The 10,706-nt window shown below is 38.4% G+C and overlaps 2 protein-coding genes across 2 annotated transcripts in view; one reads left to right on the top strand and one right to left on the bottom strand.

The window, feature by feature from the left end:
• Positions 1–3,574: 3,574 nt before the first annotated feature.
• MSTN (myostatin) lies at positions 3,575–10,651 on the bottom strand. The gene is made up of 3 exons (XM_068196369.1): positions 10,058–10,651; positions 7,873–8,246; positions 3,575–5,774 (listed from the first exon to the last, which is right to left on the bottom strand). Exons 1-3 carry the CDS (start codon positions 10,428–10,430, stop codon positions 5,394–5,396), a joined length of 1,128 nt encoding a protein of 375 aa, XP_068052470.1. The 5' UTR covers positions 10,431–10,651; the 3' UTR covers positions 3,575–5,393.
• Positions 10,262–10,706, top strand: part of C7H2orf88 (chromosome 7 C2orf88 homolog) — a 39,408-nt gene continuing 38,963 nt past the window's right edge. Inside the window, exon 1 of the mRNA XM_068196373.1 lies at positions 10,262–10,397. The gene's annotated coding sequence lies outside the window, so the exon portion shown is untranslated. The remainder of the gene's footprint in view (positions 10,398–10,706) is intronic.

Below are 10,706 nucleotides of genomic sequence, written 5' to 3'. Positions count from 1 at the left end.
TTTTTTTTTTCTTTGTTTAGAGGAAGCTGTCTACCAAGTAATGTCTCCATAATGCTTTCCCAGGTATTCCTCCCTTACCATCATAACCTTTAAGTGCTCCTGGTAATTTTACTGGTGAGACATGGAACATAATGCCAAAACCAAGCATTTTTATTCTTTCCTAACCAGAGATGCTAACAAGATCTCACCCAAGGCCATACAGGACTCATCAGGAGTAACAGGAAAGGCACTGCTGAGCCAGGGCTTGTTCCTCTGCCTTTCCACAGGTGGGATTCATTTGAGGTGAATGCTTTCAGCTCTTGAGAGATTCTCTTGTACAGAGGTAATATGATAAATACAATGGAAAAGCTTCAGGTTTGAATTCTAACTTGGTTATTGACTTGTAGGTGAAAGACATTTCTATGGCGAGAAATTGCAACAGCTTTTAGGACCGCTGACTACTTTTGATTTGTAATAAGATTTAGAGCACAGAGAGTCTCTAAGTTAAGAGCACAAGTTAAGATCACAAGCTGACTCATGGACACTAAGCTATTTTGTATTTTCTGAAAGCACTGTTTTGAAAGCATGTATAGTGTGAGAGTTATGTCCACTTGTAAAGAAAAGGAACAGTTTTTCCTGTAGCCTCAGAGAGCCTTAGTGCCTAAGGCTGGTGAGAATTAGCCAGACTTACACCCAAAATGCTGCAAGGCTTGTTGCTGATCTTGACACCTCATCTACAGAAGGCTTCATTACTTGTTCTCCTCTATATTCTGGAGCAATAAAAACAGGCAGGTTTTTTGTTTCATTGTCACTGCAGTAGTTCTTCATCCCTCAAGTTCACTGTCTAGCCACCAAAGAGAAGAATTCAGTTTAATTTATCAATACACCTAGTAATTAATTGGAGTCATTCACTGTTGAATGAGCTGTATTTTTGTGCTTCTCCCTTTCCTTTCTTATTTTGCAAGATTGCTACAACAGATGTTAGCACTATCACTTTTTTTTTTTTTTGAGATTATTTAGAAGTGGCCAAGAGTGAACCGAACTGTACTTCTTGCCTATTCAAATTCAGAAATTGGACTGTAGCCCTAACTTTTTCCTTTGGATTTTGTCAGGGCTTTTATAAACTAAATAGGGGAATTGAAGCCTTAGTGTTTCCAGAGTTTGTTAACATTTTATTTTTATGGATTCAAACATGCCACACTTGCATTTCAAGCCAGAGTTATAGTCTTCTTGCAGGGGAAGAGTTGACAGAACAGCAGATGCAGTTGCATTACTGGTTTCGTTGCTGGTGTTAAATCAATGTGTAGATATCTACTTGCTGCAGTTAACATTGTTGGGAGGAAGCTGAAGTGAAAGCACAGAGCTAACTGGAGTCAGTTAAAACACATTGCTTAGGTTCTTCCTGACAATGTTGCTGAGTTACATATGTACAGCATTGTTTGTAAAGCTTCTAGCTTGTGCCTCCCATAATGTACTGTTTCCTAACTTATTTTTTTTTATTGAAAGGTACTAACTTCATAGGTTGAGGTGGAATATTTTGGTTTTTAATCAGTGTTTCAGATTATAATAACCTGCTTTGTTTTACTGCAGCTTTAACAAAATCTATCTGCCTGCACTGAGCTGTCCAAACCTAATCTCAAGCAGATTTATTTTTTGAGACGTTTAGCCAAAATAGGTCATTTGCATCCAAGGTCTGATTAAAAAAGAAACCACCCAAAAAAAAGCCTTCAGAAACCCCCAAACGCCCAATGAACAACCACAAACCCCAAACCTAGACTCCACTAGAACTGAGGAAAAGCTACCTAAAGCTATGAATGGATTTGGCCTTTAGTTCTTCCTTTGAAATCTGCTCATATTTAGCAAAACAGTCCATCTGTGAAAAATTGTAGTGCATTTATGCTTAGTGGTGATGACTTCTGTGTTCAGCTGTTAAATTCCCCTCAGGCTCTGTTGAGCATCTTGGAAGGTTTCTCCCCTAACCGCAGCTGCCAGCAGGAGCAGGATGCACTGGATGTGCTTAAGGGACAGGAGGGCAGTACTGCAGGGGGCTGTTCCCCCTGCAAAAGAGGCTGGAGGGCAAGAGTCTGGGGTGGGATGGGATGGGAGATGCTGTGCAAAATGGGAGGGGAAATGCTAATTGAGTTAGTGTAACTGAAGCTGGGTAGGAGGTAGGGGTCAAACAGCACTGGACAAGGACTGGCTCCTGTTGGGACAGAAAGGGCCGGGCAGTAGAGCCAAGAGGGAGAACTGAAGGAGTATGGAGATGAGGAACTGCCCTGCTGCAGGTGTGCACATCCATCTTGGGGCACTTGGACACTGCCTTGGAAAGCTGGATTCTACCTGGTTCATTCCTGTTGGGATTCTTAGGATGCCAGGCAAGGAAATGATGCTGTTTCTCACACATCATCCCTCACTGGATATTTTCATTATTCTGAATACACAGTTTAACAGTGAGGTTTGAGAGCCATACAAAGTATTCACAAATGCTGCTGAAGCCTCTCAGACCTGAGCCTTGTAAATAAAAGGATGTAACAATAAGAACAGGAGGAATCATTGACATCTTAAATTGATTGTCAATAAACACATTAATAATGAACTATTCAGCAGCTAAAATCAATAAGATCAAAGCCCATAGTATGTTCCATGAGTAGCCACTTATCTGTAAGGTCAATATTAAATCACAGGAGCCATAATTGCTCTATGATAATTTCAAGTTTGGCAAAATATAAATGATGCATACTACATAAAATTTACATTAATTAAATTTGTCTGAGTGTCAAGATGAGATGCTGGTTGGAGTAGATGCTTTTTGGAATTCATACTACTTATTTTCTCGCTTTTTGTTTTCATTGATTCCAGGAATAAAAAATTCCATCACTTTTGCACTGCCTTTGTGCAGGGTACAATTATTACCAGGCAGCCAATGATGTCACTTGTGTGGAGGTAAATGAATTTGCACTGGCTTTACTTTATCTGTCATGAGTAAAAACAATCCTGCAGGTGTTGTAACTGGGCTTTGGTGCAGACTGGGAATCTGTTTTGTTCCCTATCAGCTGCAGAATGCACACTGCTGCATCTCTGCAGCTGTTGCTATATGAACTGGCCCAATTAAAGCAGTGAATGTTTAGCTACAGGGTATATGGAAGTTAATTGGAAGTCTCTGAATGGTTTAAGAGCCTCATGCAAGGAGATGCTATTGATAGTTCACATGAGCAGGATGGCACTGCTTGATGCCTGAATGTCACGAGTTAAAAGTCAGAGGGCAAAAGATTGGTCTCTGTTAAAGCCAGTGGAAGTTTTGCCATTGACTTCAACAAACAGAGGACTTCTCCCTTAATTCTGTAACTTTGTTTAGGAGGGCAATTTTGTTGTACTTTTAATTCTTGTGGCTTCACCAAGAGTCTGTATTCCAAAAGCTTTTAGATTTACTATTTAGTCTGATAATGTTTTGTAGGAAACTAAATTGAAAGTGTGTTTAAGGGCCCCGGGGACCTGCTCTGGTGAACTGCACCGGGAGAAGCTGAACATCTGCTTGATGCCTGGACACAGCTTTAGCAGAGCTCCCAATCATTCAAAAGAAATTGCAGAAAATCTGTTTGCTTTTAAATTTCAAACCTCATCACTCAAACCTTAGGTTTTAATGTCCTTACATACAATTTTTTTAAAAAAGTAAAAAAAAAACTCAATACAAAATATTTACCACCAAAGCAGAAAATATATAAAAGAGGAAGGAAAAGAAAATCAAGCAGTTTTGCAATTTTAGGGTGGTTTTACACAAAGGAAAATTCAAAACTGGTTTCTGGAATATAACAAAAACTTGCATCATACTAACATGAAGATGTTTTAACAGCGATTGTGTCATCTTAACAAACACCTGGTTTATCAGCTCTATTTCACATGTGAAATGAAATGGACTTTATAGTAAATAGATCTTTTTAATTTCAATTAACAATATTTACTATAAGGAAAATGTACAGAATTTTTGTGGAAATCCATGTACTATGTTTACTCAAATACAGAAAATACTTTGCTGCAAACTTTTAAATATAATAAAATGCATTTAATAGCAATCTTTTGTGGTATCATCATTGTTTATGAACATAACATTCAAAATATGGAAATTCAGTCGTGGATCAAAATGACCATAAAAACAGTAACCCAAAGAACCTTATAAACATGTCAACAGCCATCATTTATCTTAGATGGCTCATACCAATGTAAAAAACATATAAAATGTAGAATAATTCTCAACATATGGTTTACTTTGTTGCATTGTTCCTACATATTATTTGTGTTAAAATCCAGAAAATTATATTATCAAGAGAATATTGGGGTTTGTTTATTAAACTAAAGTACAGGTTAAAGTCATTCTTTTCTTGTGATGAACATATACCAACAGTGATTAAAAAATAAACATTTATTTACAAAATATTGATGCATACATATTACACAAGTCAGTTATATCAAAGTGGTTTTTAAACAATATCTGTAGCAACCAACTATTTGCATTGGTTTACCATAGTGCAAACGGTAATGTTGCAAAGGCAGGTTAAAATGTGGGATTGCAATTTGGATGTTAGATTTCTCTACTGCCTTCTGTTTTTCTATGTCTAGAAAACTGTTCCTTTTCATTAAAAAAAAAAATCTATTTCTTGCGAATGTTGAATAGTGTACCTGAGGATAGGGCAAATTCGTTATTAAGCCTAAATTCTTTCACTTATTTAACTATCTTTCTAATTTACTCAGCCTGCTTACGTAGCACCATTGCCTTTGATTACTAACATACTAATGAGAAAAAGGAATGGAAACACACTAAATACAATATGCCATCCCTAATTTCAGGGTTTGTCCATTTATGTGGAATTTTGTCTGATACATTTCACAAGTCTGCACTATATATTCAAGTGTTTAAGGATGATTCTGGTGGTATTGTGTAGTGGCGTATATGTTACCAGTATATATGTTCCTGTAAATGTGGTATTAAGTGAAGCTGTGAAGAAAGGACCCTAAAAGCCTGCTCCTTCTGTCCTCAGGTGAGAAGGAGCTTGCTTTTGATTACCAATGTGTACTGAAACCTGCATATAAATTTGCATCCAAATGACTGAATATTGATTCCCTCATAATGTAAGAACTTAGTGGATTAAATCCAGTGATTTTGATTGTAGCTTTTCTCTTTTGCTGGCTCACAAGCAGCCATCAGGTAATTACATTGTCCTTTAGTTCACGTTCTGTAACTGCTGCTGGTAGCACACAGGAGGTCGGCAATGCCTTGTGTATGTAATTGCAGTTTGAAACACTGGTGAGGGAGCATAACTTTTCCTATTTTTCTCCTTTTTTTTCCTTTTTTTTTTTTCTTTTTTATTTTTTATTTGGTAGCTTCCAAGATGTGTGAAGCGGTGCATCCGACAAGGATCTCATGAGCACCCGCAGCGATCTACAACCATGGCTGGTATCTTGCCGTAGATGATTTGTTCTTTGCCGTTGAAGTACAGCATATTGATGGGGGACATCTTGGTGGGCGTGCAGCAAGGGCCTGCCGAGCCTCTGGGGTTGGCTTGGTGCACCAGGTGGGTGTGCGGGTACTTTTGTAAAAACACAAATTCACATTCTCCGGAGCAATAATTCGCTTTGTATCTTTTAGGAGCGATAATCCAATCCCACCCGAAAGCTTCAAAATCCACCGTCAGCGGGTAGCGGCAACATCGGGATTCTGTCGAGTGCTCGTCACAGTCGAGACCAAAATCTCTGCGGGACCGTTTTGGTGTGTCTGTAACTCTGACCTCTAAAAATGGGTTCTGTGAGAAGAGGAGAAGGAATTGGAATCATTTCTGAGGTAAGCCCAAGTTCACTCAAAACATGCAACAATATTTAGATGTAGATGTGTCAAATTAATATTCTGAAATGAAGTTTGCAAACAAAATTTGACCTGCAATTCTGTTTGTTATCTCTGCATTTCCCTGCTGTTTCTTTATACAGAGCTTTAATAGCTGAGTATTTGTCCCTGAAATCAGCACTGTCTCAGTGCTAACATTCTTTAACAGCTATAAAAACATTTCAGAAATTTGGAGGATGCTGGATTTTTACTTGTGATGTGGATTTTTTTTACTTTGTTTTAAACTCCATAATAAGAGCTTTTGTGAGTCCTGAAATTCCCTTCATTAGAATCATATTCAATTCAGGCTTTCTGGATATCAAGGAAAGTGTTTTGTCTAGACCAAGGAGGACGAAAGTTGCTCCCCTGTTCCTGCTTGCTTGAATGACTCTATGACTGAATGAATTTGGAGAGCCAGCTAAATATTTTTACTCCTAGAAGAGTCCTGTGGCCAGGAATGCACTTCTGGCAGATCCCTGAGGCACATGCCTCCTTCAGAAGGTGTATTTCCACAGTCATCGACTGATACTAGAAGAAAATTGCAACCTACACAATTGCAACTTTGAAAAAGTTCCCAAAGTTGCCGATTTCCACACACTGATTTCTGCCCCATGTGCTGGTTTGGCACTGATGGGGCCTTCTCATGGAGACCATTCCTCAGGAATAACAGCCCAGCTAACTTTGTTACACAGGTTTCCCTCTCCCCAGATACCTGCAAGTTGTGGAGCTGCTGAAAGTGCCCTTTCCAAAGGTAAATTATATGGGGAGATGTTTGGTGAGAGGAGCACCCCTGTAGTGGGAGGGGAACTGCTGGAGAGGAGCTGGGGGGAAGAGAGATTTCCTCTCCCATTATCTGTGCCTCTAACCCTGCTCTGCCACTGAAAAGTGTATTTATAGGTGATGATAGCCATGGGTTATCTGTATGTATCATCATTTGAATGGATGGAGGTGGTGAGGACATTCCTGATCATGCTATCCAGCTGGCCTGTTTTGAATACAAGAGATCCACATTTATATTGGATGTACAATTAAGATATCACAGAGTTTTCCTTTTAAGCACTTTTAAATTATATTATACTGCTGTGAAGTTGAATATTGCATAAATATGGTTGGACACAATGGTCTTCTCCAACCTAAATATTTCTATGTTTCTGTGATCAACAGATTCATCTAATACATAGCAGTAAAAGTAGAATAATATCCTTCATACTTTATTCAAAAGGAGGTATCACTTGGTTGTGATAAGTTTAGAAATTTGTACAGGTTGTAGATGATTAGTGATTTACAGAAAGAAATAGCATGGGAAATGCTGTAGTTTCGCTTCAGATTTACTTCAGGTGTACTTGTAGGTACATTTCAGATTTAATTTGTTCATCTAGTCTTATAAAAAAACCCCAGATAGTTATTTTGTGCACTTTCTTATCATCATGATTCTATTATTGTGTCAAGCAGAATTTCTCTATTCAGACACTTTTTATAGGTAGAATGAAGCACTCTACCAAATGCTGAAATGTAAAGTACTTAACATTATAAAGAAGATCTGTTCTCACCTTCATAAAGAGAAAATTTTTGTTTTTCCTAATAGAAAATATATGCATAGAGAGTATGTAGGAACTCCCTTGCCTTCTCAGCAATATTGGAGGCATCTTTCCCAACCAGTAAAATTATCTAAAGACTGTTCATTAACTTTATGTGAAATAGCTGCTTATTAAGCAGTATTTGCTCTCAAAATTGAAAATAGTGTTACTTTGATAGTATCATCCATCAGTAATTGCCAAAACCTCTTCTAGTTAATGCCTCACAATGTCTCTCTGAAATACTGCAATTTCTCTCAGTTTTTTAGATAGGGAAATGGAGGCAGAGGAAAGCCATTGATTTTTGGCATGGTCAGAAAACAAAGAATGAAAGAATTGGGTACACAGAACTTTTATCTTCCATCCCCTAAACAATGCATCCATTTTATCCTTAAAACAGATCTTACATGCTTTTCACTGAAATGGGATTTTTCTAAATAGACTTACCAATCCGTCTTCCCCCGGTCCTGGGAAAGTTACAGCAAGATTCCGTCCGTTCTCATCAAAAGCTTTTATTTCGATGCCTAAATTGGATTCAGGCTGTTTGAGCCAATTTTGCAACACTGTCTTCACATCAATACTCTGCCAAATACCGGTGCCTGGGTTCATATCAAGTTTCAAAGATCGAATTCCAGTATATCTTGTACCATCTTTCATGGGCTTAATAAGTCTCAGGATCTGCACAAACACCGTTGTAGGTTTTTGGACTTGCCTCAAGTATATCCACAATTGTGCTTTTACTACTTTGTTATATTGTATTTTAGAGCTAAACTTAAAGAAGCAACATTTTGGTTTTCCCTCCATTTGTACAAGAAAATCAGCTATAAATGAATGGAAAGAACAGATTACTGAACAGGGAACAAGAAAAAATGCGTATATAAACCTGACTATTTTTTCAGACTGTATAAGAAATATTACAATAAGTTATAAAGAGTACCAGTAACAAAGTGGATTTAACTTAATTAATTTTCTATGGTTTACACTCTACAGCAACTTTAGTGGATGTCAACAAAATACTTTCACCTACTACCAATTCACTTCTTCTAGTCACCTCCTGAGGACCTTCATAAAGCATGCAGAATAGCAACTTTGCCTAAGCTGACTCAACACGTGTGTGGTGATCCAGCTATTTCTAATTTACTCCAAAGCCTCAGCCTGCTGCAGACCATACAGCCCTGGGCAAACTGCACAAACACTTACATTTCTTTTCTCAGTGGGAAGAAAATAATTGAGGGGATTAATATAAGGATCATTTTGTTTTCATTTGAATAATATTAGAGGAAAATCACGTGCAGTGCTGCGTTCCTCCTTCCTGTAGCCTACGATGCAGCTGTCATACCTAGTCATGGCAATATCTTTCCATGCCAGGATAAAATGGGTAGTACTAATCCTAAATGGTTCGGGACTTTAACGTTCATAAATCTCATCACTTAAGATACCTGTCTCTTTAGTGCATTTAAAATAGCTCATGTTCTTTTTATAAGAAGTAGCAAATGAACTCAGAGCAATGAAATACAACTACTTTTCTTGTCACTGTAAATATGTAGCAGTTTGATTAAAAATAGTTATAAAGCCTTAACATAAAAGTCTGGAATAAAAATGCAGGCAGACCTCAGTTTTGTTATAAGGCTGCAGTAAAATAATGCTATTAAGTGCCCATCCTAATAATTACTAAGTTGAAAAATTTCACTGAAAAATTTACTTTTTGATCTGTGGGTTCATTTTTAGCTGGTGAGAGCAGCTGATATTATTCTAGTCTGCATATCATAATGATATCTGTAACTGCTAACATGCCTTATATGTCCTGTCATATTTTTCCTTTTTGACATCATATTCATAAGTGTTATTTAAAAAAACAGCTGCCATAGTCAAATACTTTAGCTGATGAAGAACATAAGATACTACAGTATTAGCTGTGCAAAAGATACTTGATAGGAGGCATAGCAGATGTTTAGCACTCGGAAGATAACTCAGAATCTGCTCATTCAGTAAATGCCTTCATTCTTCCTTGGCACGATTACATGGGCTGATTGCTATAGCACGGACATTTTTACATTTAATCTGTTACACACATATTTGCTTTAAATATACAGTTTTAACTCCGAGGTGGGTGGTGCTAGTTTATGGGATCAGCAAAGAGGCAAGAATTTAACTCTCTGCTTGCACTTGCTGTAGCATGTTGCAGTTAGGTAGGTGTAGTGCTCTCATTTCTGTTGATTTCTATTGCTTCTAAAAATACTGGCCAGTGAAACCTCTCTCACAAAAATATAGTTCTCTCATTATCTGCACTTGTACTTTATATTTGTGAGAGGAAATGCCCCGAGTGCTGCAGATAACGAAGTTGACTGAACTGCAGATCTCCCTTTGCTTTCTAAAGCAATGGGCAAATCCTAAGTGCTACAGGGCACACACGTTATAAGGAGCCAAAAACCGAATAGTAAAACAAAGGATCACCACACAGTCATCTGAACCTGGCTCAAATTCTTTAGAAATAACACTCTCCTCCCTCCCTCCAGCAGACTTCAGCCAGCAGCCTGTTGGGAGAGCCTGAGGAGGAGTTGTGTGGCTCTACAGCAGGGACAAAACTCTCTCAGAGGGGCAGTGGGAGGTGAAAGAAGCAGGGTTTACTTACACTCTGTAGGCATTGTGATAATCGTTTCGGTGGTGGCATGATAGTCATCATCTTCCAAAGAGCCATCGCTACTGTCATCTCTCTGCACATCATACTGATCAATCAGTTCCTGCAGTGGAGGAGCCTTGGGTAAAAGTTGTTTAATAACATCCCTGCTAATGTTAGGAGCTTGTTCCAGACGCAGTTTGCTGAGGATCTGAATTTTTATGGCTTCTATTCTGGAAGATTTTGTATTCTGTCTCCATGTACAAGCATTGCACAGTCCATCCTTTTCAGCGTTCTCTGTGGGCTGACTACTGTCATCAAGAGCCACTGGATCAACCGAAATCAGCATGAACAGGTAAATAGAAGCATAGAGCACTAGCTTTTGCATGATCTCACATTCAGTGCAGCACTTTTCCCTTCTTTTTTTTCCCCCTCCCCCTTTCCCTTTCAGTACTAAACAGATCCGTGCAAGCAAATGCAGTCTGAGAGACAGCTTGCCACACTGGTGTACCTTATATATTCCAAGGGGGCTTTTTATACTCCAACTTTGATTAGGCTCGTGTCGTCAAACCCGACGATTGGTTGCTGTCCCAACAATGAATGTGGCTGTCAGAGGGTAAAGCCCTGTCGATCACAAGTCACTAGACAGCGTTTAGTTACAGCC

Source organism: Anomalospiza imberbis, chromosome 7 (genome assembly GCF_031753505.1).
Source record: "Anomalospiza imberbis isolate Cuckoo-Finch-1a 21T00152 chromosome 7, ASM3175350v1, whole genome shotgun sequence".
In the NCBI taxonomy this organism is placed as follows: domain Eukaryota; kingdom Metazoa; phylum Chordata; class Aves; order Passeriformes; family Viduidae; genus Anomalospiza; species Anomalospiza imberbis.
The sequence above is the reverse complement of the archived record's forward strand: the minus strand, read 5'-3'. Positions and strand labels throughout refer to the sequence as shown.